The following is a 27,416-nucleotide window of genomic DNA, read 5'->3' as shown; positions in this document are numbered from 1 at the left end:
TTCGGGTTTTTCGGGGTTTGCTGTGGGTTGTTCGGGCAGTCCCAAGATCAGGCCATAACGACCACACCCAAATACGCAATATTTTTATTTTTATTGGTAAATATGACGTCTCGGCTTTCCCCAGAAGAGTTAGAAAGAAAGGCAGATGCCTACTATAAACGGATGAACAACTTTATCCTAAACTGGTTTTCATCCATTGACTTAACCCAGGCAGCAGATTTCTACATCCAGGCAGCCCAGGCATATTGCAACACAAGCAACTACTGCAAGTCGGCAGAGCTCTTTTACCGAGCAGGGGAAATACTCCTCCAGGAAAACAAGGAGGAGTCGATGTACGAGGCATCTTCAGCTTTTGTAAAAAGTGCTGAGTCCTTCTACATCATTGACAAGGAAAAGAGCGCCCGGGCCTACGCTAAGTCCTTTGAAATCGCCTCGCACCGCGTTGGCGACTTTTCCATGGCGGCTATTCTGGCTGTAAAAACAGCCAAGATCTACCGAGAGATAAAAGAGGAGAAAGAAGCTCTCTCCTACCTCTACAAAGCCACAGAGCTCTACGGAAACGCCCAAATGAAGGTAAACCGAAGAAACATCATTTCCATGTGCGCCGAGCTGGAAATGCGCCAGAAAAACTACGAACAGGCCTTCCACCTCTACAAAGACCTGATTCTCGATGACTCAAACATCTCGCAAATCATTGAAAAGACCACCCACCAATTCTCAGCTATTCTTTGCGGTATTATCCTGGGCAAAACAAAGGAGTGCACTGAAATCCTCAATGACATGGAAGAGTCAAAGACTGAAACAAAGATAGCCCTCCACATGATCAGCATAAAAACCGGGAGGGAGGCAGACCACGAAGGTCTAGAGACAGAAATAGCCTACCTCCGCCGAACCAGCAAGATAGCACCTGAAATAGGCCTGGCTTTGCAGGATGTTCAAATGTCAATTGATCCAGATAATGATATCCTTTAATAAAGGCTATTTCTCCATTATTGCCCTGGGAGGTTCGATGGTGGTCCATGGGTCCAAAAAGCAGCCAATTGTCCCTGAAAGACCTAAATACAGAGGCAATTAATATACACGCAGAGAGAAGAGACGGGTCTAGTCCCTTAGCTAAAGTATAAATATACTCTAGCATTAGCAAACAATGAAACTGCTCGCAGTATTGGCATTGATTGCATCACAAGTACTAGCTGTCAACAACATCTCAGAAAGTATCTTTGACATATTCTTCTCAGATGTCCCCGGGGACATCGTTCTTGAATCGGGAGCCTTTGGTAACATTACCAGATACTTAGGTAATGTATCCTTCGTCAACAGAGTAATTGGCAATGCCTCAATTGTTGATTACTACTCGATCAGCACCTCTCTTGGTGAAGTAGGTAACGCCACCCGAACGATTTCTGCTTCTGGCGGAACCATGTTTGGGGTCAACCCGTTCCTCGAGTGTAAATTCGTTGTTGACGTCTCAGAAGCCAGATCTAGCAGCATGGAGGCCTTGGTTGTTACCGACCCTGATGCCCTAAGAATCGTCTCAATCAAATTTATCGCTTTCAACATGAGCGCTGAGTCTACCGTTTCCGAGCTTATTCCCAACAACTCAGGAATTACGTGGTACCCCTTCCCACCAACCAACATCTTCCCCTCTATCTCGTACTTCGACGAGGGAGCCACCCTTTCCAATGCCTTCTATGGATTCGCTGACAGAAGCAGCTCTCCATTATACCTTGAGGTCTACCCCATGCACAGACAGGTCGCTGAGATCTCTTTCTTCGGTGTTATCCCCAGAGGAAGCGGGCTTCTTGCCCCATGCGACCCTGAAATTGCCATTGTTGCAGTTGGCGGTGTTGTTGTTGAGGAGGAAGAAACTCCTGCAGATGATGAGGAAACAGCTCCTGAAGAAGATGAGGAAGAGGAGGAGGAAGAAGGCTTTGAAGAAGTACTTCCCCTCCCAATGGTTAGAAGCCTAGCTCAGAAACGAACACAAGCCATCTCAGCATAAACCCGAACTAATCCATCACTGATGTAAAATAAACCGTTTCTTAGTTGCTGTGTCGTCCTGCTGCCCTCCCCAGACCTTGCCCCAGATCCCATCCACCAGACCCTACCAGACCCTTCGAGCCTCGGATTTGTGTATTTGGTAGCCTCCGCGGGCACTGGCTTCAATTGGGTGCAGGGTCCACTGATTGTCTAAACGGGCGATGGTATCTGTTGCTTCGTTGTAGAGGTCGGCCTGGAAGGAGACTTCGGGGTGCTCCCTCTTGGTGAGCTGGACGTCGTAGACCTTCAGAAGCTCTCCAGCACCATACTGCGCTTTCAGGTCGCGCCAGACCTTGGGCGAGTACTTCCGAGCGATTTCCTCGTACTTAGACCCCGCAATGACACTGCTGGCAAAGGCGGCAGCGTCCTGGCTCGTTAGAGGGCCCTGGGGCCGCTGGCTCGTTAGAAGCCCGGGCTCGGCACAGCCCCCCTGAATCCACGGATGAACCTGAAAACGGGCCTGAAACCTTTTTCCGGGAGTGAACGCCCGCCCGATAAACTGCGCCCCCCTATGCATACCTGTAACGCTTTGCGCCACTGGCCAGTAAAGAATGCTAGCGGCACCCGACCAGACACTCAGCCCCCCCTGCACCAGAGCCTGGTCCGCCAGTGCTAGCGCCCCGCCGGCCACCTCCCCCGCCTCCCTAGCGTTCTGGAGAAGGAACCGCCCTGGCCCAAGGACCTTCTGAACCAGAGGGCTCTTCAGAAAGCGGGCCACTTGGTGCACTGCCTCCTGGGCACCTGGCGTTCTTTGGAGCTCTCGTCCAATGTGTTTCTGAAACACCGAGAAAAAGCTTAAGCCCATGCGCCTGCAAAAAAACAATGGATAAAGAAGGGTGGGTCTACACGCTTATTCTCAGTTTAATCATTGGCACCCTCTCCCTCGCCATCTTCTACTTCTACGCCAAGAAGCTCGTTTCCCCAACTAAAAGAAACCGGAGCAAAGCAGTCTCCCCCAAGAAACAGCCTAAGACCAAGAGAGGCACCCGGTCCCACTCCGGGATAATGAGCAGCAGCAACTCCTCAGTTAGCATTGAAATAGAAGCAACGGACATGGAATAGGTTTCTCGGGGTTTTCGGGGGGTTGGGGTCTGTGCCGCCTCACGCCTGGAGGTGGGCTTTGAGCATCTTTACCAGCGCATCGGACGAGACACCGCCGTGCTCTATCTTTATGCTGCTAAACCTTCCGTTGCAGCTGGTAAGGTGTACCAGCGCATCTGAGGCACCTATTTCCTGAAGAATCGGGGAGGCAATGAACTCGTCGCCCATAACCCCGTAGGTTCGGGTATGCGCGCTTTTGTATGCGGAGCACTCCCTGCCTGGGCTGCCTGCCTCGTAAATGGCTCCGTAGACCGTTCGCGCCTCTCGGAAAAGCTCCTGGACGTTGGGCACAGAGAGTCTTTCAAGCGCCGTCTTTAGACAGAACATAACGATTTCTTCAACTGCGCCAGTATCCTTGACAACGTCCACCTCCACGGTATAGGTACTGCTGCATCCTCTAAACCCGAAGCCTTGCGGGGTTTTCGGGGCTTTCGGGGTCTTTGGCTCGGGGGTGTTTGGGGTGGTGTCTGGGGCCATCCTTATATGTACACAGGCAATGGTCCCGTTTTTACTGGCGCGAACGGAAAAGTCTGCAGTGTTGACGTACTCCTTCTCAATGACCACGACAGCTTCTTTTGGATAGAACCCGTTCTCCTGGACAAGCGACCTAATAAACGCTCTCTCGCTCTCTCCGGCTGCAGTCATCTGGCAGATGCAAATTTTAACATTTATCAGACCACGAAAGGCTGGGGGGGTACTCCTCATAGAGCAGGTAGCTCCCGTGGATGTTCCCAAACACCCTTTTAATAAGAAGGTGCTTGTCAATCGTGTTGCTTCTTTTATCGATGCACTCGCCAATGGTTTCTTTGAGGTAGTGCTTAAGACACTCGTGCGCACACTTGGCCACATCAACAGACACTTGCTCGTTTAGCTTGTACTCAAAGGCGCCTTTTTTAAGCTTGTTTTGTAAGTCTTTGACACTGAGTATCTTATCTATCTTTCCACAAAGAATGTTGTACCCGGCTGAAAACAGGGCAATGAGCTGCGGGCGACCATTCACGGCAATGGACAGGTCCTCAGGCGTCCTCCGAAAAAAAGAGTAGTGCTGCTGCGCCTTGGAGAGATAGGCGGACTCTTCAAGATTCTTTTTGATTTCGAGAAGAAAGGCTTCGGGCAGAGCCCCCTTGATCTGCAGAGACTCTTTTCTTAGGGCGCGCTCGTAGTTGATCGGCGCTTTCTCTTTCTTGGTGGTTTGCGCCTCGGCAAGTATCTTCAGCAAAAAGGTGTTAAACTCTTGCGGCTGAACCCCCCCGGCCCCCAGAGCCTGCTTCAAAGCCTCTTTGGGGATGCGCTCAAGCAGAAACTGCACAAGTGCTTGCTTGGCAGCACTTGCTTTTTCAGGGTCCTCAAAAGACCCAAGCAGCAACGCATCAATGCCCGGACGCTCGCTCTCCGTCTCCTTCATCCCAAAAACAAAAATTATTCTATTTGCGTTCGACCCCACTTGCTTCAATGGAGCAAACTACTTCCACCACATGAAATGAGTTTTCAGACCCAAAGAGGCCTGATTAATTAGGAAGGATATTAACCAGGTTCTATTACAAAAAGAAGCGGAATGAAGGGTCTGAAGACAACACCCAACTCAACAGAATTCGTTGATAAACTGTACAAGTAAGTTATAACCTGGTTGCTAACTATATAATGCTAGAAGACACACAAAACCACGCGTACATCCAATGGTGCATTGGAGGGGCAAGCTTCATCATTATCAACCCGACCGAATTCGGGAAGAGCATCTTGAACAAGCACTTCAAGCATGGAAACCTTAGCTCTTTTGTTCGGCAGTTGAACAAATACGACTTTCACAAGATCAAAAGCACAGAGCTTGTCCTGAAGCAGTACGGCCCCCAGATGTGGGAGTTCAAGCACAACTGCTTCCAGAAGGGGCGGATGGACATGCTGCGCCACATCGTCAGAAAAAAGAGCAATGCAGACAAAAGGTTCAAAACCTCAAGAGAAATGAGCTCGGACAGTTTGGAGGCCTCGAACAGAATCCAGTCGCAGATTATTGGGACACTGAAAATGCTTACGGTCCACTTCCAAGTCCTTGTTGAGGAGGTGAATGACCTGAAAAGAAACCTTGTCAAAAAAGAAACGCTCTTCAAGGACAATGTCTCTGTGCTGATCGGAGAAGATAACGTTACCTGTAGCTCATACGCTGCCGCCATTCTTAAAAAGATGGGGTGTGCGCCAGACGTTGGCGAGTCTGAGTCCGAGATAATGCAAAAGCTTTCATCCAAGAAGTACGACATTATCTTCCTTAGCATGCAAATTCCAGCGATTGAGAAGATGGTTACAGCGTTCAGGCAGTACGATAGCTCAACGCCAATCATTCTCACGGTGGAAGGCATTGCACAGACCGAGTACCTTTCTTTGATGTCCGCTGGTGCCACCGATGTCCTCCCCAAGCCTTACCACCAAGATGCCATGGTACAGGTTATGATGAAGCATTGCTACTCCCCGTATGGCAGTGGCGCGGGACATTCTAAGAGCGCGCGCAGAATGTCTGTTTGGCAATAAATGTTTGTGTCCGTGGCTGTGTCTGTCTGTGGTTGTGGTATGTTCGGTGTCTGCCCGTGACTGCCCGTGTCTGTGTTGAACTAACCCGAACAAAAGAAAAACCTTCCAATTTATTGTGTGGGTAAGGGTTTGGTATTGGGTTGTGGACCAAGACCGTGGACTGTTCGGGGGTGGACCAAGACTATGGACCAAGACCGTGGACTGTGTCGGGGGTGGACTGTTGGGACCAGATCAGAGCTGCTCGGTTGGACATAAGGGTGCGGGTGTGGCTGCGTATTTTCTGTCTTACGGCTGCTCGGGTGCCGCCTGGGAGGTGGGAGGACTTGGAAAGCTGGGCAAGTGTCCATCCAACCAGAAGCGGGTTGTAGTCCTGCTCAAGGATCTTGTCTAAAGCGGCGGTAAGCACTTCTCTTGTTTCGGTGTTCATCATATCGACTGTTTTTTCTATGTCTGTTTTAGATAGGGAAATGAGTGAGTTGTAGATTTTTGGGACGTTGCCTTCTTCAAGCGCCTCTTCAAGAAGGGCTACGTTGTCTACTTTGTAGATTCTTCTTTCTTTGCCAATTTCCTCGGCTTCTCTCTCTTCGTCTTCTTTGCGCTGCTCCTCCTCGGGAATAACCCCGTACTCTCCCTCCTCGAAGTGGCTGACAGACCGCTCTCTGACCATGAAGAGGCTCAGACCAACACTAAGCACCCGGTTACTTCCTGAGGTGCCTCGCTTCTTGCCCGTGACATACTCTATCTTTTTGGCTTTGGTCAGGGCGTCTGCAAGGTAGTAGATCATTCCGTAGGCCGTGCTAACAACTAGCGTGTTTTGGACCAGAAGGAAGCCGGTGGGATCACCTGGGCTGAGCGTTTTGCGGCAATCGCCGTGCCGTACCCCCCACACCTTAATGAGCTTGTCACCTCCCAGGGTGTAGATTAGCCCTAGTTCCAAGGAAATCTCAATCGCGGTAACGGGAACAGAATGTCCGTATAAGGTAAGAACATGCTCCCCATCTATTTTGTGGACTTTAACCGTGTTGTCTGCCAGCGCAGCTACGACCAGAGACCCGTCCTTTGACAGTCTGACGCAGACTACCTCATCGTTGTACTCAATTTCATCTATCTCAGACCCAATGCAGACAAAGACCTTTTGCTCGCTAGCTACCGCCATGATCTCTTTCGCCCGGTCAAGCGAAAGAATCGGAGAGCTAGAAACTGCCACCTTTCTTACTTCCAGACCCATGGTGTCCCGAACGGAAATGCTTCCATCACCCCGCCCAATGTAGAAGTATGTTCCGTCGCTGGCGATGGCGCTCATCTTTTCGTCGTCAAAGAGCGAGATTGACGTTTCTTTGGGCTCAACTGACCCACTCTCTTTCTCTATTCTGCCGAACAGCCTCCCCTCACTCTCGGTAATCCCCAGAATGACTTGGTCATTGGCACAAAGACCAACTAAGTTCTCTCGCCCGCCATCGGTGGTGGTGTACACCTCACTCTCTCTGTAGAGACTAAGTCCGTTATCTGCAAAAACCAGCAGACCAAACGGCCCCATAGCAAGCACGTCCTTTATCGGCCTGCTTGTTTTAAAGGCGTCTGTCTGGGAAAGACCTTCTTTGGTGACTTTCAGCAAGTGGTACTTGTTCTTTGTGTCTTTGGTCACCAGGTTGCTTCCATCCGCGTCTAGTTTGGCAATGCGGTGGTTGATAGCAACGGGCTTTGGCTTAGTGTTCAGGTTTTTCGCCCCTTCCCCCGCTGCCACACCCCTGGACGCTGCCATGTCTTCGCCAACGTCTTCGCCAATGTCGATAGGTATGAGCGTTTCGGGAAGAATGGCAAAGTAGCTGTTTCGGGCGTCCTGCACCGCAACTACGCCCATTACACACCCATTGCTGCCAATTACACCAACATTGATGACCTTGCACTCACTTGTGCCCTTTAAAAGCTCTTCAAGCATATAGACATGAACTACCCCCTTGTCGCTGCCCACAAAGACCTTGTCTCCACATATGCTTACGGCTGAAATGCTTAGCTCAAGAGACAGCTCAATAATGACCGATTCAGTCGAGGCGTCGTAAACAACAAAGCCATTGGTGGTGTAGGAGATCCCAATCGTTTGACTGGTGGCCACGCCAACTACTTTCTTCCGATGCTCTCGGTGCCCAGCTATCTCCTCCCCCTCCAGGCTTAGATGGACCACCACGCCATTCGCGTGCCCCACCACAAAGGAAACGTCCTTGTACCCCGCGCCTCCCCCTGCGCCGTCCCCAGACGCTCTAACCACCCCAATCGCTGAAATAGCCGACTTTCCAGTGTATCTGATGCACTTGGCAATGGAGAGGGTCTCAACGTCCCAAATGATGATTTTTTCGTAGGCAGTAACCACAGCATACTTCTCATCTATTCTTGCACATACACTTTCATTTTCGCTTATGCACGAAATACTTCCAGCGTATCCATAGTCGGCAATGTACTCATCCATAGTTATAAAAAAATTTATATCGCTTGCTTGGTTTAAATTTAGAAGTCCACGGTTCACGGTTCACGGTTCACGTGCCACCGACCCAAGACCCAAGACCCACCGACCCAAGACCCAAGACCCAAGACCCACCGACCCAAGACCCAAGACCCACGTACCACCGACCCTCTACCTTGCCTCATACTGCGTCCACGTGTTGGACCGCTTCTTATAAAGTATCCGGTGCCCACACGTAAGACACTTGATTGGGTCTCTGGCTCCAATGACCACCACAAGCTTGCACTCCCCACACTGGTACTCGTGCTTCCTCTCAACGTCGTCGTTCATAAAAAAACCAAAATATTGAGATTTATTGTGACTGTACAAGCACACGCGCCGCGCCCAGCTACATCCGTGGTGCAGGGCCTCCTGGGGAGTTGCTGTCTGTGTCGTACCCGTTGTGGTAGTACCCCGAGGGGTACCCGTGGCCCCGAAGGATCCCGTCATAGTTGTACGTGTCCGTGTTCTTGTAGTACCCGGCATTCTCGGAGTTGAACCGCTCCTGGGTTTCATAGATCTTGCCAACATCGGCAGCCCCTGGGGCGTTCAGATACTGCTGGATAAGACTCTCGTGCTGCTTGATGATGGGCTGAAGCTTCGGGGTGGCAAAGGTGTAGACATGGCCCGTTTCTGAGGCAACAACCAGAAGGATCTCGCATTTGGTAAGAACGTTCAGCTCATAGGCTTTCTTCATAATACCCTTCTTCCTCTTGCTAAAAGTAACCCCTCTCCTGCCCTTGTCTTTGATAAACTCCATCTTTATCTTCTTGCGCCCCTTGTTTATCCGCGGGACAGAGTTGTCACTGTCCCCAGAGTCTTCCAGGTCGTCTTTTCTGAAGAGACGCATCGTGGACATTGGAGCATTCGGGTCCGAGGCGGGAGGGTGGCTGCTTAGGTCGTTGGCCATTTGCGGGGTCAGTGGGGCGTCGCGGGCCGGTCGCCGGGGAAAGGCCTCAGCCTCCATGGACCGGCCAAGGGAGAGGAGGGGCAGCGTTGAGATGCTGTTACTCCGAACCTGGCGCCCTGAAAACTGCTGGGGGTAGGGGCGGGTCCCTTCCCTGAACGGAGGGTGCGGGGGAATGGGACCGCCCATCTCCTGGGCTGGCCTGTCGTAGGGCACGGGGATGAACTCCTCGTTCCTGCTGTACCGATACTCTTTGTCCTGGTAGAGGTATTCCTCGGCCTGTCTGTCGCTGTCGTACTCCTCCTTCTCCTGATACGAAATAAAGGGGCGGGAGGGAATGTGATAGGTATCGTCCTTTCCTTTTCTGCTGAAATTCTTGATGTTGTGGTTTTCACTTCTTTCGTAGGGAGAAGCTGTTCTTGAGGAATTATCACTGCGAGACTCTCTTAGTTCCACCATGGCAAGGGTTCTTAAAATTAGCAAATATATTTTTCTAAAACAGGAAAGAGGCATTTTGGAATCGTTCATTTCAAAAATAATAAAAAATAGAAATATTCCAATGGATGCCAAGGAAGTATGGCCAGAACCACCAATACCACCAATCTTAGTAGAACCTGAACCTTTAAAGGAAATCTCCTTATTTGGTAAGTCCATAAATAGCAATCAGCCCCAAAAAGGAAATATTTCAATCAGAGAAGCCCTTACGGGTATAGTCTCGTTTTTCAACGCGTCCATTGTTCAGTCAATTGACGTTAAAAAAGTAAGAGATGTACACCGCGATGCCCGGAAAGCAGCGCATCTCTACGAGGAGGCCAATGCGGCAGTTCGGGCGTACCGCGCCCAGGAGGCACACGAAAAAGTTGCTGCTCTCCTCAGAGAACAGATCAAGAAAAAGAAAGCCCTCATCCAGAAGCTGTCCATTGCCCAGAGCCACAACGTGCCGGAGTAAGGTGTTTTGAGGTGCTCGGTCGTTCGGTCGTTCGAGGCTTTGGGGTGCTCGAGGTATGTCGGGGCACAACCCAATGTTGATGTTTTTTTATTTGCAATGAAGATGGAGAAAGCACCAGCTAGCCCGGAGGAGAGAAAAGCAATTCTCAGAAAGATGTTTCAAGCTCTGAGACAGTCCCCAATGTTTAGTCATTACACCATTGAACATATCCGGGACTCAGCAATAAAATCAGAGCAGTTAACGTACGACAGATCGCGTTCTAGACAGGAGTACATGCAGGCCATGCAGGCCAAGCTGTTTAAGATAGAAAAGAGCTACGTTATGAACACCGAAGAGATCATGAGGGAAATCGGGCAAAAGGCTTATAAACAGAAGCCCGTGCAAATAGGCGTGGAGGGAGAGTCGGCCTTTGCCCCGCGCCCGGGAGCGGCCGCCTTCAAAGAGAGTGCCCGGGAGAGCGAGAGCGAGCCCGAACAGTTCCAGGCCCGCCCCCGAAAGCAAGGGCCCGAGTTCATTCCCCTGTCCCCGAGCGGGCAGGGGGGCGGGCTCAACTTTTCCTTTGTCTCTGAAGAGCCCCGCAAGCCTTCAGAGCTCGCCTCTCTCCCCCTCCACGCCATTGGGCCCATTAGCCCGATCAGCACCCCCCAGAGCCTCCACGCCATCCAGGCCCACCACAAGCCCGGGTCTAAACGGCAGATGAAGCACGGGGGACACGCTACAGCCCACATGAGCTCTTTGGGCCTGCAGCACGGGGCCATGGGAAGCGCCATGTCCAACATCGCCAACATCTCATCGGCGCACCTGGTCTCAGAGCTGGGCGCGGGAAGACCGCACCCCGGACAGACACAGCACCCAGGCCGGGCGCCGGTGGACCTTGGGGTGCTTAGCGGATCGCTTGGGAGCAGCTTGCGCCCCGAGGCGTTCCACGACCTGGGGGCCCCGGGGCCTGGCCTGGGCATGGGCATGGGAACCATGGCAGGCCTGAGCACCATCAGCGGCATAGGATCTGCAGGGCGGGTCCCTGGGGAGGGACCGGGTGGCTCGGGGCTGGACGAGATGGGGCAGGCGATGCACCTGGGGCCCTCCCTGCAGCGGATAGGAGGGACTGCTGGGAGCACCAACACAGCGGCGCGGCTAAACAGCAACCGGATCTTTGCCCAGCTTGAACGGGCGCCCAAGGCCGCCTCCAAGCACCTGGGCAAGGGGGCCCCAGGCGTTGAGGAGAGGGAACGGGAGAGGGAGAGGGAGGGAGGAGGCTTCCAGGACGAGGACCTGCCACCGCGGAAGCGGGCAGCAGCCATTAAAGAAGCTGCGGTCAGTGAGGACGACGAGATACTCTATGCGCAGAAAGAGGCCCAGAAGATGAGGGGGGTGGTGGAGGTGCACCAGAAGCTCTTTCCTCGGTGGGCGGGGCAGAGAAAGGCTTTTTTAGATTTGGAGCAAATGCTCCAGGAAAAAATTAGCAAAAGAACCGAGCTAGAACCTGAAACCATCAAAGGCATCCTTCAACTTATGAAAAGACAGATAATTGCCATCACTGCAGAGATTAAGCAAACAGAAGGACTTTCGTTCAAGAAGCGACTTGCACGGATATCTACCGCCTTCCTGCACAAGCGGCAGCAGGTACCAGAGTACTTGTTCATTGCAGCAGATACTACCGAGCACCCCGAACACTAGCACTGGCCCTCAAACCCAACCACAGACCCTGGCCCTGACCCTGAACCAATCCCAACCCCAACCCAGGGTTCAATCAAATAAGGTTCACGGGTATAAATAAATGGGCGGTTTTGAAAAGATAAAGATGAGAAGAAAAGTGGGAAAGACGCAGAGCCTGGCAAAGGCTCCGCCCCAACCCCAGGCCGACACAGACCAGAGCTTTGATCTGGCGGTGAAGAACACCGAGCTGAAAGAGGAGATAAAAACTCTTAAAGAAAAACAGAACTTGCTGATGAGAGAGTCTCTCCAGCACCAGTACCTAACATTCAAGATAAAAAGCGAGGCGGAAGCACTTCTGGCCCAGCACATGGTGCTTCTCTCCCAGCTCTCCACCACTACAGACGAGAGCATCAAAGCCCTTGACCTGCTTCTTCCCACACAAAGCCCCCGAAATTCTCGCAGTCCCCGAAACCCCCGAAACCTTCGAAACTCTCGAAACTCTCGCAATCCCAGTCCCAGCCCGAACACTTTGAAGACTTTTAATTTTCAGTAATTAAACATGCGGAAGCTAAAGGAAAGCATTAGTCGCCTGGAAAGGATAGCTGCCTCAACGGAAGAAGCACTTAGCACCGACCTAAACATAGATGCCCTGGAAGAGGCAAGAAAGTTCTTTGAAACGGAACTTGCCGCCTCCAAAGAAGCTCTTCTCACAGCAGGCGCGGAGGGGGCCCTGGCTTACAGCGCGCTCACCAAGAGACTGAGTATTTGCACGAACCGACTAAACGTTATCAGGATCTCTGGGGCCTCAGAGGACGCATACACCAAAATGAGAGAGGCCCCAGACGACTACTACGCCAGAAACAGCGTTAACCTCAGCAATTACATCAAAATAGCCTCAAACTCAGTTACCTCCCTGGAGAAGCAGCGGGCGTTCCTCTCACAGAGCCGAAAGAAGCTTGAAGAGGGCCTGGGGTACCTTGGGCTCTCCGATCGAGTGGTGGACCAAATCTCCAACAGGTACCTCTCAGACTACCGCCTCTTCAAAGGACTCTCAGCTCTATTTATCCTCCTCTTTATTTACGTCTTCTTCCTAAGGAAATAGGCACCTGCCCAATAAACACCGCCTATTCTCTCAGAGTGATGCGTGGAGCTATTCTCATTGAGATAAGCTCCTGGAAAAGAAGCTTGCAGGCATAGGGCAGCTGCAGGACCTGCAGCGAAGGCGTCCGGCAGGAAGGACACCCTGCCCGGCTCACCAGTAGCCCGCAGCTGGTGCAGAGGTGAACGGTGTACTTGTCCGAAGAAATAACCAGCCGCTCGATTAGGATCTCCGAGGCCCCATAGCCAATAAGACAGTCCCGCTCCATCTCCCCGAGCCTGAAGCCTCCGTCGCGGCACCTGCCCTCGGTGGGCTGCCTCGTGAGCACGGCCCTGGGCCCCCGTGCACGGGCATGCATCTTGTCGCTGACCATGTGCTTCAGTCTCTGATAAAAGACCGGGCCAAAGAAGATCGATACGGGAATCTTCTTCCCAGAGGTCCCACAGGTCAGTGTCTCCTTGCCCGTTTCGCTGTACCCGAGGGCAATAAGCTCATCAGCTATATCCCGCGCCCTAACCCCGCCAAAGGCCGTGGCCGAGCAGCTGTCAAGGAGCTTGGAGCCGAGGCTAAGACACTTCCCCGTTACCAGCTCAAGAATCTTTCCAACGGTCATCCGAGATGGGAACCCGTGCGGATTCATTACTAGGTCTGGGGATATCCCCGACTCGTTGAAAGGCATGTCCTCCTGGGGAAGGATCAGGCCAACCACGCCCTTCTGCCCGTGGCGGCTGCTAAACTTATCGCCAACTCTTGGGATCCGGTGCTCCTTAAGAACCGTTTTAATCGTTACCAGATCGTCGCCCGTGCGAAGGAGTGCTGTTTTTTCAACGGTTGCCCCATCCAGACCACGGTAGATAGCCCCGGCCTTGGTGCCCAGAGGCGTTCGGCGATCAATGAAGGTGGTGCCCTCAGAGACTTTCAGCCCCGGGGAGGGAATGCCGTCACCAACAATGGTGTCCACGCCCCCGCCAGGATACATCCTTAACGAGAGAGCGTGCGTCTTAAAAAGCAGCGCCCTGCCAACGCCCCGATTAACTGAGCCCTGGTTCAGAACAATGGCGTCTTCAATGTCGTACCCTGACATGCTCATTACTGCAATGGTCAGGTTCTGTCCAGCAGGAAGGTCGTTGTATCCAATTAGCTCCATCGACCTTGTTGCGGCCAGGGGTCTCTGGGTCGTTGCCAGGAAGAAGTTTACCCCGTCCATTCTTCTTTTCAGGTCCACCCCCGTTATGCCAACCCCCTGCTTCCCCATAGCGCACTGGTAGGTGTTTCTTGGGGACTGGTTGTGGTGGGGGTACGGGATAACGCCAGCAACGTACCCAAGGATTGCCGAAGGATCAAGCTCAAGGTGGGTGGTTTCCGGGGTGACCTCTTCCCTCCACACAGCAATGAGCGAGTTCTTGGCTTCGTTTTGGTCGATGCACTCAATGAGCCCGTCACTGAAAAAGTCTTGGACCGTTTTATAGCCGTCCCGGAGGTAGTCCATTTCAGCTCGGGATAGCTTGGGAACGCCCCCCTCAACAATAATAAGCGGGCGGCAGAGCCTGCCCGTTTCCGTTGAGATAAACAGGTCTTCAGCCACCCAGATGCCAATGCTATTGGGCACCTGGCCGCTCCGGCGCATGCCTCTAAGGCTCCTCGCTGTTAGCTCGGGGTGCCTGCAGACGCCAACAATGACTCCGTTCACCCAGCACTTGGTCATCTCAAGGGCATCGACGCCCATAACGCTAAGATCTTCTATGCCAAGAAAAGAAAGAACGTCAAGCACGGGCCCTTCATCCTCGGCCGAGGATATCTCTGTAAGCGTGGCTAGACTCTTGACCAGCCCACAGGCCTCGCCCTCGGGGGTGTCTGCAGGACAGAAAATGCCCCACTGCGAGCAGTGCAGAGCTCGAGGACCTGAAACCTTCCTGGTTTTTTCAAACTGTGAACTGACCCGGGAGCACATGCCAATCGCGGACAACCGACTGAGCCGCGAGAGAACCTGGGTAATCCCAGCCCTCTCCATCCGGAACCTTTTGAGCGACCAGGACCCCGTGGAAATGGCTCTGAGAAGGCCGGTGGTGATAATGTTCCGGTTCATGACAAGAAAGTGCAGGGCATCAAGCTCCTGGGCCCTTGCTCTCTTGCAGAGAACCCGGTCAAGAGACTTCTTCATCTCAGCGTTGAAGCGCTTGAGAAGGTCTTCAAAGAGCAGAGACAGCATCTGCCCCGCTAGCTCAATGCGCTTGTTGCCAACAAAGTCTTTGTCGTTCTGTGACGAGTCACCACCTCTCTGCTCGCTTTGCTCAAGAAGCATCCGAGCCATCACGGCCAAATACTCAGCTTTGGCGCGCATGTCCGTGGCAGACCCTGGGACGTGGGCTAGAATGATGTCACAGAGAAGAATGCGCGCCTCCTCTATGCCCCCCGCCCGGGTTTTAATCTTCTCCCCAATCCACGCAAGAGCCTCCAGGGTGGTCCGGGGCTTGGCCGTGGCAGAAAGAGGCCTTCCCACCAAAAGCTCTATCTCTAAGTCGGTAGATACCCCAAGGCCTTTCATAATCACTTGGAGGGGTATGTCCTCAACCAAGGAGTTGTGTGCGAGGTAGAGAAGCTTCTTTTTTAGGACGACCTTGGTTTTGCTTTTGCGCTCCAGAGAGGAGCTGGTGACTACTGCACACAAGTCGCCCCGAAAATCTACCTCAACCAAAATCCTGTTTTTAGCTAGCTGCTCCTGCATCAGAAGAACCCTTTCCACCCCCTTGCAGATAAAGTACCCGCCTATGTCATGAGGACACTCGCCCTTTGGCCTGGTGTAGTAGGGGTTCTTTACCTTGAGCAGTCCTGTGCCCGCTTTGATTGGTATTTGCCTATCTGGAAACGTAGCTTGTCTTAAGGAGAGCTCGGATCCCAGCATAATTGGGATTCTTCCAATCATGATGCCTCTGGAGATAATTACATCTTTGCCTCGGGTGTACTCTACGTCAACAAGGATGTCCCCGGCATAGGTCAGGTTTCTAGCCCGGCACTCTTCCGGAGCAATGTACCGCTTGACCATGTTTTCTTCGATTGAGGGGGGCTCTATTCTTATGTCTGTGTACTTCAGAAAGAAGGTGGGGTCTACGTCAGAGTCAATGAAGTTGTTCGTTTGAAGGAGGTGCTTGATTTCCGTTCCAACGAAGTAGTTGAACGAGCCAATGTGGTGCCTATTAAGACCTTTCTCCCGGAGGAACGCCTCTGTGAAGTCAAAGTACCGCGGGTCTCTGGGTGGAAGGTTTCCAGGCACAGCCTCTCTGAACGCCCATGTGTCTGTTCTGCTCTCTCTCTCTCGTGCACGCGTCTCAGTCATTGGAATATTTAAGCAAAGAAAAATTCGCGCTTTTTATTGGGGCTTTTTTCGGGTTTTCCGCTTTTTTCGGGTGTTTTGAGGTTCGGGGTGTTTCGGGCTTTCGGGCTTTCGGGCTTTCGGGCGTTTTGAGGTACGGGGTGTTTCGGTGTTTTGGGGTACGGGAGTGGTAGGTCTCAACCCGAACATAACCCCACAACCCGAACATAACCCCACAACCCCAAAACACTCGAAAAAAGCGGACTAACCCGTGCCTGCCCTTGACTTTACGTAGTTAACAAAGTCTTCGGGCTTTCTGAAGATCTTTTTGTTGAAGAACAGGCCCTGCTCCACAACGTAAAGAAGCAGCTCAGTAGCCTCCCCGGGCTTCGGAGAGAAGACAAAAGACACACAGCCTGGGCTAGTTGCTGAGATGGAAAAGGCGTAGGCAATCGTGCTCTCAGTGGTGGAAAGGCGTTTTACGTCTGCTTTGATCTTTTCAAGCGGCTCTGAAGTAAACCTTTTCTGGCAGGTAACGTAGCCAACGTTTTTCAGGTAGGCTGAGATGTACTGTGAGATTACCTCATCAAGGTCCTTGAACCGCTTTCCCTCCACCTCGTAAGAGTCCCGGTGCTCTCGTATCCGCACGTGGGCGCAGAGACAGGGCTCGGGGCACTCGGTGATTCGGATGATAGCAATTAAAGAGTCCTGGTGGGTCGAGGAGGGCCGAATGAGGTAGCTGCCAAAAGGCTTCTCCTTTAGATGGCGCAGGGCCGTTTTGGTAGATAGCTCCTTTACCCGCCAGTGTGAAATAGCCCGTAGAGGCGAAGCCTCCGTTCCTCGCTCCTCCCTCACTAGAACCCGCTGCTGGACCAGGTCTACGTGAACAATCGTCACCGTAAGCCTCTGGCCCGCCTGGAAGGAGGAGGCTTTGTCCCGAAACTCTGAGGGAAGGACTGCTTTCATTCCATTAGCTAGCTGCAAAGAAAGGTCTGTCCCAAGGTAGGTAATGATACCCTCCAGGGTTCTGCCCGGGAGCTGTATTTCAACACCCGAAGAAAGCTTCCACTTAGTTTCCATTGACAGAAGCTCACTTTCCGTTACGGCGTTAGTGATCATAAACTCCTCCCTCCCATCTATCTCCCGCTCTGGCTGTGCATGACCGCTCCTGAGCTTATCGGCACAGTGCTTGTAGGCCCGTTTAAGGACCTTATTCTCTATGTCTGGGTGGAAGGGCAGGCTTTTGCATCCGTTGTGGGGGGCAGCTGTTCCCTTGATGATTTTTCTGACCTCTTCGCTTTTGAGGTTCTTTTCGGCCCGGACCTCTTCTATTTCTCCGCCACTTTTCAGGTACTCCATCAAATCTTTTCTTAAATAGTGCTCGTCCGTGGTGTTCTGCGCTTCTTTTTGGGCCTTGTGGCAGATGGTGGCATACTGCCACAGCTCAGCAACGTCTTCTTTTTTAAGCATTTGCTGGAGCAGAGTGAGCGAGGGAAGAGGCTTTTCGGTGGCAAGGGCCCTTTGAATGCCCGAGAGAGGATTTTGAATGAAGGAGCAGAGGGCGCTTGAAAGGTCTTTGGGCCCCCCAACTAGGGCAAGAAGCTCCTGGGGGACGTATATGGCCCGGCGTATTTTGAGGAAAGGCTTCATTTTGTACCCCGCTCCCGTGAGTCCTAAAACCTCCATTCGGTTTGTCTCCTCCTCCAGGCCAAGAGAGGCGTCCTCCTTTCTTTCAGCCAAGCCACACTTTGCCACAGCGCCATGAGAGTCTTTAACTGTGTACCTGAGCTTTCCTCTATCTAACCAGATACCTTTAACGCTTAGTCCTTCACTTTCAACCTCCAGAAGATCTGTTATCCTCCTAAAGATAGCTACTTTCAATGTTTCTTCTGCTGACTGTGCCAGTTCCCTGTCTATACCCCGGCTTATCTCATCAGCTGCTTTGTCAACGAAGTGCTGGATGGCAGTTTCATACGCCCCCATACCCTCCCCAGAGGTACTCCCATCAGAGTCACTGTTCTCAGAGTCACTGTGTTCGGAGGTACTGTGTTCGGAGGTTCGGGTTAGTTCAGGGGCCAAAACAGGGGCCGGGACCAAGACCTGATCCACTAGCCGTTTAACTATCTCTTCCCTGTCAATGACTATCTTATAGACCAGGCCTCTAGGCTTTAGAAACTTGATCAGCACCATATCTATCCCTGATATTCTTTGGGTTGGGATGCTACCTTGGGCCGTGCCATGTACTTGCAGCTCGGACGTGCAAACACCAATCTCTATGGCCCTTTTCAACAGCCACGGATTACCTACCAGACCTTTCGGGCCCTCTGTCACCGGCCCAGACACCGGCCCAGACACTGGCCCAGACACTGAAGCCGCCTTCTTGGTAACGCATAGGGCAAGGTCTCTGTCCTGGTCAGTAGCTGTGGGGTGCTGCAGTAGGTGGACATACCTGACAAGCCGGGTATAGTCCTCAGGCGTGCTCAGAGATCCTGCACAGGAAACAATGCCCTGGACCTGTGCAGATGTTGCTTTGGGCATCCGCTTAAGAATCTTCTCCTTTTCTCTGCACGCCCCAATGAGCTTCTCAGCTCTAAGCACTGAGAGGTACTCCTCGGGCGTCGTGAGGCAGGCATCTGCCTCCAGAAGAATTTCAGCTTTGGCCTGTTTTTGGAGCAGTCCTTCAACAATGGGCCTAACTGTTTGCCTGGCCATTGAACGAACCGCTTCGACCACCTGCTCAGTTACTGCTAGAACGGTCTCTGCCTGGTCGAGGGGGGCTGCCTCGGGCTCTCGTGTTTCTGCTCGGGCGGGGGCAGGTGCAGGTTGTGAAAGAGACTCCAGCACCCCAAGATAGTCCGAGCCGTCTCCAAAGATTTCCAGGAGGATGCCTGCACGGGCTGCACCGCCCATTCCCCAGTGCATAACTTCCTCGCTTCTTTCCTCTGATGACTCCTCAGGCAAAGACGCCTCTTCAAAAAGATCCTCTATTTCATCTTTTGCTTTCGTCTCTTGCTTGTGGACTTTTCTCCGCCGCTCAAAAACCTCCTCCTCACTGTCTTCCTCTCTCTCCCTCTTCATCCTAAAAACAGAAAAGAAAATACGCTCAATTAATAGCCACAGCCCAAAGACAAACTACTCTCACTGGATCTTTATTACCAGACGGTACTCATCCGTACGTATGTTTCATCCGTACGTATTTCTCATTCGCACCTTTTCACGCTCCTGCCACTGCCACGCCATTCCACTAGAGGACCAGCTTCTTTTGGAACTCGGTGATAATCTCGTGGTAGGTCTGGAGGGGGGATGGGATGTCCTCTGGTGCCTCCCAGTTGGAAGGGGTGTAGAAGCTGTTGCACTTCTGGAGGGCGTAGATGGTTGCCTTGGCAAAGTTTTCACTCGCTGAGGTTCTTCCAGCTGAGGCTGTGAAGATGTCCTTGATGCCTGCCATCTGGAAGATTCTCTTGGGGATGTTAGCAGCAATAATACCCGTACCTTTTGGAGCAGGCGTAAGGGTAATGTTGACACTTCCACACTTTCCTGATCCCTTCACTTTGACGGTGTGGGGGTTGCCCACGGGTCTGTCCCACCATCCAAAGTCTACCGGTTGCATTTTGCACTTGGCCTCCTCTGTTGCCTTTTCTATTGCAAGCCTGGCCTCCTTAGCTGACTTTACGCCAATGCCGATGCTTCCTGCACCGTCTCCCACTATAACGACAGCCTTTATCCTGGTTCTTTGTCCAGCCTTGGTTTGCTTCTGGATGGACTTAATGCAGAGCACGTCGTCCTTCAGCTTGGCTCCAACGAGGAAGTCAATGATCTCTGACTCCTGGATGGTGTAGCTGTTGGTGTAGATGTCATCAAGAGTGACTTTTCCTTTCTGAACGAGTATTCCAAGGCCAGTCTTTGGGATCCATTTCTTCTCCTCCTTTGGCCTTCTTTGCATTTTCTTTTGGCCTTTGTCTTGTTTCTCGGCGTTTTGTTGTCCTTCAGTGTTCGGGTCCATTACTGGGGCATAAAAATAAAAATAATTCTATACGTTTGGTACGGTGTGTGGTGTGTGTGGTGTTTGTGGTGTGTGTGGTGTGTGTGGTGTATGTGGTGAGGGGGGGTACGGGGTGTGGTACTGAGGGGGGTACGGTGTGTGTTGCTGAAGGGGGTACGGTGTTTGTGGTGAGGGGGGGGTACGGGGTGTGGTACTGAAGAGGGGCGGTAGCCCTAAAAGGAAAAACCTCAAACTAATTTTCATTATGTTTGTGATCAGAGGAACTAACCTGACGAATGGAGCTGGTGGCTTCTCAGTGGCTGTGGCAGTGTTTGTTGCGTGGGTTGCTGCAATGGTTTTGTACGCCCAGAGCCTGTTTGTTGAGAAGGCTCCAGTCTCTGAAAGAAACAGAGAAAAGAGGAGCCCGCTTTTCCAGAAGAGCATTGTGGTTGTGGTTGATGGCTTGCGGGCTGATGCAATGTACGAGACAGCTACTAAGTCTCTCTACCACGGAAACTTCAAAAGAATCAAAGACATTCCCTCTGAGGACATCTACAAGGCCGTTAGCATTGCAGACCTGCCGACAGGAACGGCCATGCGGGTGTTTTCGGTCTTTTCAGGTGTTCCTACAACCCTGCTCTGTGCGCAGAAGTCGTTCAAGCAGCAGGAGTGTACCGCTGACAACTTTGTTTCGCAGGTGGTGGGGGATGGAAGGTCTTTTGTCTTTTTTGGGGACGAGACGTGGACGTACATCTTCCCGGAGGTGAAGAGGTATGCTGAGAAAACCTACCACCCTTACGGACTTGTTTCGTTTGCAACAGAGAGCGAGCTAATGGACAAAGCCCTGAAAGCTCTCAAAACGAAGGATCTGGTGGTGATTCACCTGATTTCGCCTGATTCGTACGGCCACGCGTATACCACCAACAGTCCGCAGGTTAAAACAGCCCTTAAAATGGCTGACTCTTTCATTTACAGCCTTTACCAAGAAATGGGCAAAGATGGAGAAACGCTTATTGCGGTGCTTTCTGATCACGGGGTGAATGATGACGGGTCGCACGGAGGAACGTCCTTCAAAGAACGCGCAGCGTCTCTTCTCCTGATTGGAAAGGGGGTTTCTGCTGACAAAAGCTCTTCCACCAGTGAGGCACGAGAGGTCTACCAAACATACGCCCCCGAGGCCAAGCAGCTAAACATAGCCGAGCCCGTGAACGTTGTGTCGCAAAATGACATTCTTCCCACCCTCTGTGCACTTATAGGCCTGCCCACCCCGTACAACGCCCCAGGGACCCTGATCCCTGGCGTGCTTCCGGAGGAGAAGTACCGGGACCTGCACCTGCAAGAGATAAGCAGGAAGGAGGCGGTCCTTGCTCTGCTCCTGCAAAAAACGCCTGTTCCCGCACAACCCCGAAAACCCGAAAATGCTCAAAATCCCGAAAATCCCGAAAACACATCTACTGCTGCCTCAGACCTGGTAAAAGAAAGCGACCGGCTGGGGAGACAGATTCACGCCCTGTTCCATACGTCCTCAGTGCCTGGAATGATTTTCTCAGTTGGGGTTATGTTTTTGTGCGTGTTTGTGCAGGGATGGGTGGTGGGGGTGAAGATTTTCTCACCACTGATGCTTCTTTCGTATCTAGCCATCTTTATGGTTGCGCACTCGGTCTTTTCCATCATTCATGAAGATGTTATTTCTCTGCTTATCTGTTTCGGGATTGCTGTGTTCGGGCCCGGGTCGGTGCTCGGGTCGGTGTTCGGGTCTGGCAGCTTGTTTTGGCAGATTTTGGCGCTTCCGGGGGCTTTGATGGTGGGAAAGTTTCCCTTGCACTCTGAGGACCGTTTTCGGGTGATTAGCTGGATTGGGAAGGCGCCTTTGGGGACAGAGTCGCTTGTGTTGAGCAGGTTTTTCTTGGTAGCCGCCTTTGTTTTTGTGATTTCCTTTTACAGTAAAAAGTTCCAAATAAGGAAAGGTGTTCGGGGTAGTAGGCCAGTTACCCGAACTGTGGCGGCACTGTGCGGGCACAGGTTGTTCTCGGAAAAAGTTGTTCACGGGGGGTGCTGCGTGCTTCTTTTTTTGGCCCCAGAGGTTCTCCCAGTTCTTCTCTACTCGCCGTGGTCGGCAATGTACATGGTCCTTGTGTTCTGCCCCCTCGTTAAGGGCCTGGCGTGTTTGGAGGGCCGGGAAGAGGTCAAAGGCGTCTTTTGCTTCTTTTTGCTCAAAATGATGTTTTTTGCCACCGGACACAACCACAACCTTTCCTCTATTAACTGGGAGGCTGCTTTTCTGTTTACGGAAAAGTCCGTTCCCGGGGTGTCTGCGGCACTTGTGCTTGCTGACGTCTTTCTTCCGTGCCTGTACGCCGCCTGGGTCCTTGGCCCGGGCGGGGTAGGCGTTTGGCGGGTGGTGGTGCTGCTCCAGGGGGTGTGCACCACTCTATGCTGCTGCATCAACTTTTGGTTTATGGGGCAGTCTCTCATGTGGTTTATTTTCTCGGGGCGGACCATCTTTGAGGGGGGCTTCCTCTTTGTTTGCTATCTTTTCTACCTTGTTGGTGAATTAGCTCGGGCCTTTGGAAAAAGAGGCGCATGGAGCCCAAACCACCTGCCCACGAGCCGCCAGGGCCTGAGGGGAGGGGTGTAAAGAAGTGCTGCACAGGCCCACAATAAACCAAACCATCCTTTGCCACCGGCACACCACAACCACCTCGTTACAAACACGCACAAGAACTATTTCAATACCTGAAATCTGAAAAAATAAGAACAATGTCGTGGAAAGGTTCTGGAGATAAAAGGCTGAGACACCGAACCAGCCCGAGACACCTGGTTGCTGACCTGCTTTTTCTAAGGGCCTGGGCGCTGTGCTCGGAGGAAAGCACTGAGTCTGTCTGCTACGTTGGCACAGCCGAGACAAATGCGGACAAAAGCTCCTCCGAGCATCCTGCAACCCCCACTGCAACCAAGAAAGCAGTTATGCAACATTTGTCCAAAGTGTTCCAAAAAAAAAGCACTGAAACCTTTTGGCAGTTGGTAAATGAGATGAAGGAAAAAAAGAACTATGTCTGCCTCCCGCTGTACACCCCCGAGCAAATCAGGGCGTGGTGCACCACTAGCCACGCTGCCCCGGAAAAAAGCCTTACCATCACCACCACATGCCCATTTGATGCCGCCCGGGTGCTTAGACCCCTCATGGAAAGCTTCATTCAGGCCTTAAACGACGCCACCCGCCGCCTCAGGAACAGACACCCGTTCATCTCGCAGATTCAGAGGGTTTCTATCGGTCTAGCTAATGAAGTGGCCCGGATTGATGTTCTTGGAACCCGAAACTATGGCAGCCTGCCTGTGGCCATCCTGAACACTCTCACCGAGTCAATTAGCCGCGTAAAAACCATCTACCCCCTGGGCAGTGAATGGGCCGATCTGATTCAGCAAATGGCCGCAAACCACGCGGCCCTGGAGCACGAAAGGAGGGGGCTGGAAAGCCCCCAGAACCAGGGCGAGGTGCTAGAGGTGGTCCTGGAACACGCTGCAGAGTGGCCGAATCTGCAACATATCGGCATCAAAAACATCGCTTTTGCCACCCGAAAAACCTCCCAGGCCCGAAAAAGAGTTCGATGGAGCAGTTTGTCATTGGATGGTGTCTCACCAACTGTCATGGCCCTGGTTTTGGGCCACTTTGACTTTGCACATCTTGGCAGCCTAAACATTAGCCACGCCCCGCTCTCTGGGCTGTCTGCACTTAAAAGTGCCCAGATAGACAGCCTGAATGCCATTGGGGTGGTGGAAATAGCCGAGCCAGAGCCTGCCTCTTGTGTGTGCTCGCTGGCCCATATGAAGGGTCTCAGGCAGCTGGTCGCCTTAGCCGCTGTGTCAGTATCTCTTTCGTGGGAGGTACTCCTCCACGTTCTTTCTGTTAAGCTGGCAGAGACAATGGGCCACCTCGAAGTTGCTGTGGATAACCTCTGGACCATTGTTCACACACTCTCAGAGGCCCGGGTGAAGAGCTTCTTCCTAAGCAACCAAATACACCGCCTCGACGTCTTTTTGGCAGATCCAACCATTGAAACTTACATCTACCTCCACCAGATCCTTAGCTGGACGTCGATGTTTGCCTGCTCTGTAAGAAACCTCAACATCTGGGTCAAGAATCTGGGCCTCCCCCTCCCCCGGCCCCTGACCAGGCCACACATCAACCTGTTTCAGAGACTCCACCCCAACATTGGCCATCTTTCCATAGATGGTACAATTATGTGGGAGACTCCCTCAACACCAGCCACCCACCTCTACCACACCCTAACCCGAACACCAGCCACCCACCTCTACCACACACCCTAACCCGAACACCAGCCACCCACCTCTACCACACCCACCGACCAAGCCACCCACCGGCCATATCTACCAAGCCCCACAATCAATAAATCAATTAAGAGGAAATGTCTACGACCGAAGAGAGAAGGGCAGACCTCCGAAAACAGATAAAGAGTCAGCTGAAGTACAAAGAAACGTACGGATACTCCTCAGCGGGCGCAGAACACAACAAAGGTCCTTTTTCTTCCAGCACCTCATCTTTAGCTAAACGCTTCGTATGGAGGTACATCCTGAACAACTCTGACATTCCTCCACCTGGGTACGGCATCGAGCACTTCCACCCTCTTTTCACACCGCACAGCTTCTGCTTCTGGCGGATACTCCTGCTCTCTATCTTTTATAGTGTCTACACGCCACTCTTTCCCCTACAAAAACCTTTTTTCTGCTGGGAAGCTCTTCCATCCCTTGCTTCCTTGTTACTGGTGATGTTCTATGTACACACCACCCGCGTATCGTCAAGGGAATACTTTTTCAGCGACTTTTTCTTCTAGCCTGTGCTTGGCCTAGCTCGGAGACATTGACAGGCCCTGTTATCACTTTGCTAGTTTTTAAAATAGATTTAAATTGCTAGCCCACACCTATCTGCCCATGCCAGAGTCGCTCAATAAAAACAGAACAAGACTTACTGTGTCAGATCTTATACTATGTCTGTTGGTTATGCTACCCCAGAGTTTCTGTGCCCTCTCAAAGCCGCTGCTCTCTGATTTGGACACTTCTGACTCAGATAGCTCAGATAGCCCAGATATGCTGGGCATTGCCCCGGACACGGCCCCGGACACGGCCTTGTTGGAAAATACCAATGCTGAACTAACCAAAGCACGCGTAAGCCATGGACTGTTGCCCGGGAACGATTCTGACCTTGACGAGCGGTGCTTTAAACTACTCATCCACGCTGAAGACACACCTCCTGTGTGGGGCGCAGGCTCCGTTTTTCTTCCATACTTTACCACGCCTGAAAACCTGCTGAAAGAACTAGCCAAAAGCCAGCAGGCAAAGTATCTGTTTGTTCACGGCCGCCTGTTTAGCGCGGACATGGCCCTTAATGGCGTCCTGGAATATGTTGATGGGGTAATTGCAAAGTCTGTCAACCCAAATAGCCTTCTTTGCATCAAGGACCTCTGCAACGAGGTGGCTCAGACGATTTCTGGCATGGGCTGCGGGATGACTAAAAACTACCAAGACTTTGTGTTTGGCCTCCTCGACAAGAAAGCCTCGGCCCTGGAGGAGCAGGAGGCGTCTCCTGAAAAAAGAAGCCTGTACAGAGAATGGAGAATGCTCTTTGCCGACATCAATGCCCAATGCAAAGCTTCTGAGTCCCTACTTAACCAAGCCCGAGAAAACTACCAGATGGACTCCAACACTACCATTTATGTCTCTTTGCCAGTGCTCCAGGCACTTATACAGGAAGTGGCTACCTGGCCCAATCTTCTCTACTTCCACTTGCTTTATATAGCCATAGACCCCTCCATTGACCCGGCCCCGTACATCTCGGAGACTGCCTTGGGCAAATGGAACCCCGAGATCCTGCTGGACTTTTCAAACACTTGCGAGCGAACCGTAGACTTCTTTGCATCGAGTGTCATTGGCAAAGGTGCTTCTCTGAGGTCGATAACCATTTGGAGAAATCTGGACGCTCCTTGGTCGGCCTCTGATACGATCTGGTATAGCATATCGGCTACTGACGTGTTTATTCTAACCATGTGCATCCACCCGCCTTCCCGGATCCTCTACAGCTTTGTCCAATACCTTCCGCTGGTTTTGCTTCTCCAGGTCTTTCATGCCGACCTTCTCCCTCCGCTGCAGAATATTCGGGTCCCGGGGGCGCTTGGTGACATTTGTGTCTCCATGGGGCATGAGTCGGAGGGAGCCCTGTCCTGCGATGGCCCTATGCACCCATTCATTCTTGAAAACGCCTTCTCCGCCGTTTATATAGAATATCTGGCCTCGGTTCCAAAAACCCCTGACGTGGCCATATTTGGGCTTCTGTGGGGGTGTAGGTACGGGAAGCCGCACACTGCTGTGTTCTGGGTGGACGAAAAGCTAAGGATGATTGGTGAAACCGTCTTCTCTGAACAAGAGCTGGACACCGTCAAAGAAACCATTCTACCCATCTATGGCGGAACACTCAGCGAGACCTTCACGCCAAGCATAATACTCTGGAAAAACTGGTCGGGCTAGGTTGGATGTGGGCACAGCCTGCCTCCGCCACCCAATGTCGCGCGGGCCCTTACCCCGCCGAACAAATAAAGATTTGGCTGGCTATTGGCACTTTCTGGCAAGCTTTTCCGCCTTCTTGGCTTTTTTGGCTGCCCGCTCTGTTCTGTCAAGCCTCTGGCAGATTGTGTCGAGCAACTTGCACTCTTCAATCATGCTTGATTTCTTTCCAGTAAAGTTGCTTTGGGGCAGAACCTCTGGCAGTGTTTGTTTGATGAACTCCAGGGCCACCCCCCAGATGCGATCCTCTAGTTGAACCTGTAACATGATCATCCCCAGCCACATCCGCCATGGTACTTTGCTGGCCTTTTTCTGCCATTGAAATACTTGTTTCTTTACACAAGGGCCAAGCAGTATTTCAACAATGTCTGCTTCTACCGTGCTGTTCCACTCCTCCTCTTCTGTCTCCAGCGCTCTTTTGAGCAGGTCTGTTTCATAGTAGCTTAGCTTTTGTCTGATTCCAGTATATTTCTCGCCTTTGAATTTCTGTTCATGCATTTGTCTAATTCGGATGACTTTGTGGAAAGGCATTAGCTGGGCCCATGAGGACAGCTTCTCCAGGGCTGCAAATAGTAGCATCATCGGTTCGGGTTTTTGTCCGTCTTGGCTTTCTGCGAGAATGGTGTCCAGCAGCTCATTTGTGTTTTCTCTCTCTCTGTCTTCTTCTTGTAGCAGCAGTCTAGTGTCTTCTATCTGGTTGCCGTGTTCTTTTGGGTTGTTTTGGGGCATGCTGGTAAAACAAGTTTTTGGGGCGGCTTGGCCTGTCTATTTATACCTTC

General features: G+C 52.1%; 21 protein-coding genes across 21 annotated transcripts; 11 read left to right on the top strand and 10 right to left on the bottom strand.

Moving 5' to 3' along the window:
• Positions 1–102: 102 nt before the first annotated feature.
• NEDG_02063 (alpha-soluble NSF attachment protein) lies at positions 103–972 on the top strand (the record flags this gene model as incomplete). The annotated part of the gene is made up of 1 exon (XM_067689481.1): positions 103–972. One exon carries the CDS (start codon positions 103–105, stop codon positions 970–972), a length of 870 nt encoding a protein of 289 aa, XP_067545754.1.
• Positions 973–1,147: 175 nt separating this feature from the next.
• Positions 1,148–2,002, top strand: NEDG_02062 (uncharacterized protein; the record flags this gene model as incomplete). Its single annotated transcript, XM_067689480.1, has 1 exon — positions 1,148–2,002. The coding sequence occupies one exon, from the start codon at positions 1,148–1,150 to the stop codon at positions 2,000–2,002; it is 855 nt and encodes a 284-aa protein (XP_067545753.1).
• Positions 2,003–2,104: 102 nt separating this feature from the next.
• On the bottom strand, positions 2,105–2,845 carry NEDG_02061 (uncharacterized protein; the record flags this gene model as incomplete). The annotated part of the gene is made up of 1 exon (XM_067689479.1): positions 2,105–2,845. One exon carries the CDS (start codon positions 2,843–2,845, stop codon positions 2,105–2,107), a length of 741 nt encoding a protein of 246 aa, XP_067545752.1.
• Positions 2,846–2,862: 17 nt separating this feature from the next.
• NEDG_02060 (uncharacterized protein) lies at positions 2,863–3,102 on the top strand (the record flags this gene model as incomplete). Its single annotated transcript, XM_067689478.1, has 1 exon — positions 2,863–3,102. One exon carries the CDS (start codon positions 2,863–2,865, stop codon positions 3,100–3,102), a length of 240 nt encoding a protein of 79 aa, XP_067545751.1.
• A 39-nt stretch (positions 3,103–3,141) lies between these two features.
• NEDG_02059 (uncharacterized protein) lies at positions 3,142–3,786 on the bottom strand (the record flags this gene model as incomplete). The annotated part of the gene is made up of 1 exon (XM_067689477.1): positions 3,142–3,786. The coding sequence occupies one exon, from the start codon at positions 3,784–3,786 to the stop codon at positions 3,142–3,144; it is 645 nt and encodes a 214-aa protein (XP_067545750.1).
• A 16-nt stretch (positions 3,787–3,802) lies between these two features.
• On the bottom strand, positions 3,803–4,546 carry NEDG_02058 (uncharacterized protein; the record flags this gene model as incomplete). The annotated part of the gene is made up of 1 exon (XM_067689476.1): positions 3,803–4,546. One exon carries the CDS (start codon positions 4,544–4,546, stop codon positions 3,803–3,805), a length of 744 nt encoding a protein of 247 aa, XP_067545749.1.
• A 236-nt stretch (positions 4,547–4,782) lies between these two features.
• Positions 4,783–5,661, top strand: NEDG_02057 (uncharacterized protein; the record flags this gene model as incomplete). The annotated part of the gene is made up of 1 exon (XM_067689475.1): positions 4,783–5,661. The coding sequence occupies one exon, from the start codon at positions 4,783–4,785 to the stop codon at positions 5,659–5,661; it is 879 nt and encodes a 292-aa protein (XP_067545748.1).
• A 181-nt stretch (positions 5,662–5,842) lies between these two features.
• On the bottom strand, positions 5,843–8,125 carry NEDG_02056 (uncharacterized protein; the record flags this gene model as incomplete). The annotated part of the gene is made up of 1 exon (XM_067689474.1): positions 5,843–8,125. The coding sequence occupies one exon, from the start codon at positions 8,123–8,125 to the stop codon at positions 5,843–5,845; it is 2,283 nt and encodes a 760-aa protein (XP_067545747.1).
• Positions 8,126–8,290: 165 nt separating this feature from the next.
• On the bottom strand, positions 8,291–8,449 carry NEDG_02055 (DNA-directed RNA polymerases I, II, and III subunit RPABC4; the record flags this gene model as incomplete). Its single annotated transcript, XM_067689473.1, has 1 exon — positions 8,291–8,449. The coding sequence occupies one exon, from the start codon at positions 8,447–8,449 to the stop codon at positions 8,291–8,293; it is 159 nt and encodes a 52-aa protein (XP_067545746.1).
• A 58-nt stretch (positions 8,450–8,507) lies between these two features.
• Positions 8,508–9,593, bottom strand: NEDG_02054 (uncharacterized protein; the record flags this gene model as incomplete). The annotated part of the gene is made up of 1 exon (XM_067689472.1): positions 8,508–9,593. The coding sequence occupies one exon, from the start codon at positions 9,591–9,593 to the stop codon at positions 8,508–8,510; it is 1,086 nt and encodes a 361-aa protein (XP_067545745.1).
• A 31-nt stretch (positions 9,594–9,624) lies between these two features.
• Positions 9,625–10,014, top strand: NEDG_02053 (uncharacterized protein; the record flags this gene model as incomplete). Its single annotated transcript, XM_067689471.1, has 1 exon — positions 9,625–10,014. The coding sequence occupies one exon, from the start codon at positions 9,625–9,627 to the stop codon at positions 10,012–10,014; it is 390 nt and encodes a 129-aa protein (XP_067545744.1).
• Positions 10,015–10,110: 96 nt separating this feature from the next.
• On the top strand, positions 10,111–11,691 carry NEDG_02052 (uncharacterized protein; the record flags this gene model as incomplete). The annotated part of the gene is made up of 1 exon (XM_067689470.1): positions 10,111–11,691. One exon carries the CDS (start codon positions 10,111–10,113, stop codon positions 11,689–11,691), a length of 1,581 nt encoding a protein of 526 aa, XP_067545743.1.
• Positions 11,692–11,791: 100 nt separating this feature from the next.
• NEDG_02051 (uncharacterized protein) lies at positions 11,792–12,223 on the top strand (the record flags this gene model as incomplete). The annotated part of the gene is made up of 1 exon (XM_067689469.1): positions 11,792–12,223. One exon carries the CDS (start codon positions 11,792–11,794, stop codon positions 12,221–12,223), a length of 432 nt encoding a protein of 143 aa, XP_067545742.1.
• A 6-nt stretch (positions 12,224–12,229) lies between these two features.
• NEDG_02050 (uncharacterized protein) lies at positions 12,230–12,772 on the top strand (the record flags this gene model as incomplete). Its single annotated transcript, XM_067689468.1, has 1 exon — positions 12,230–12,772. The coding sequence occupies one exon, from the start codon at positions 12,230–12,232 to the stop codon at positions 12,770–12,772; it is 543 nt and encodes a 180-aa protein (XP_067545741.1).
• Positions 12,773–12,794: 22 nt separating this feature from the next.
• NEDG_02049 (DNA-directed RNA polymerase III subunit RPC2) lies at positions 12,795–16,103 on the bottom strand (the record flags this gene model as incomplete). Its single annotated transcript, XM_067689467.1, has 1 exon — positions 12,795–16,103. The coding sequence occupies one exon, from the start codon at positions 16,101–16,103 to the stop codon at positions 12,795–12,797; it is 3,309 nt and encodes a 1,102-aa protein (XP_067545740.1).
• A 240-nt stretch (positions 16,104–16,343) lies between these two features.
• Positions 16,344–19,157, bottom strand: NEDG_02048 (uncharacterized protein; the record flags this gene model as incomplete). The annotated part of the gene is made up of 1 exon (XM_067689466.1): positions 16,344–19,157. One exon carries the CDS (start codon positions 19,155–19,157, stop codon positions 16,344–16,346), a length of 2,814 nt encoding a protein of 937 aa, XP_067545739.1.
• A 166-nt stretch (positions 19,158–19,323) lies between these two features.
• Positions 19,324–20,082, bottom strand: NEDG_02047 (40S ribosomal protein uS5; the record flags this gene model as incomplete). Its single annotated transcript, XM_067689465.1, has 1 exon — positions 19,324–20,082. One exon carries the CDS (start codon positions 20,080–20,082, stop codon positions 19,324–19,326), a length of 759 nt encoding a protein of 252 aa, XP_067545738.1.
• Positions 20,083–20,326: 244 nt separating this feature from the next.
• Positions 20,327–22,699, top strand: NEDG_02046 (phosphatidylinositol glycan, class O; the record flags this gene model as incomplete). Its single annotated transcript, XM_067689464.1, has 1 exon — positions 20,327–22,699. The coding sequence occupies one exon, from the start codon at positions 20,327–20,329 to the stop codon at positions 22,697–22,699; it is 2,373 nt and encodes a 790-aa protein (XP_067545737.1).
• Positions 22,700–22,821: 122 nt separating this feature from the next.
• Positions 22,822–24,390, top strand: NEDG_02045 (uncharacterized protein; the record flags this gene model as incomplete). The annotated part of the gene is made up of 1 exon (XM_067689463.1): positions 22,822–24,390. The coding sequence occupies one exon, from the start codon at positions 22,822–22,824 to the stop codon at positions 24,388–24,390; it is 1,569 nt and encodes a 522-aa protein (XP_067545736.1).
• Positions 24,391–25,011: 621 nt separating this feature from the next.
• NEDG_02044 (uncharacterized protein) lies at positions 25,012–26,601 on the top strand (the record flags this gene model as incomplete). Its single annotated transcript, XM_067689462.1, has 1 exon — positions 25,012–26,601. The coding sequence occupies one exon, from the start codon at positions 25,012–25,014 to the stop codon at positions 26,599–26,601; it is 1,590 nt and encodes a 529-aa protein (XP_067545735.1).
• An 81-nt stretch (positions 26,602–26,682) lies between these two features.
• On the bottom strand, positions 26,683–27,366 carry NEDG_02043 (uncharacterized protein; the record flags this gene model as incomplete). The annotated part of the gene is made up of 1 exon (XM_067689461.1): positions 26,683–27,366. One exon carries the CDS (start codon positions 27,364–27,366, stop codon positions 26,683–26,685), a length of 684 nt encoding a protein of 227 aa, XP_067545734.1.
• Positions 27,367–27,416: the final 50 nt, after the last annotated feature.

The sequence above is a fragment of the Nematocida displodere genome, assembly GCF_001642395.1.
Source record: "Nematocida displodere strain JUm2807 chromosome Unknown 12, whole genome shotgun sequence".
In the NCBI taxonomy this organism is placed as follows: domain Eukaryota; kingdom Fungi; phylum Microsporidia; genus Nematocida; species Nematocida displodere.
This window is presented reverse-complemented; position numbering and strand designations above follow the sequence as displayed.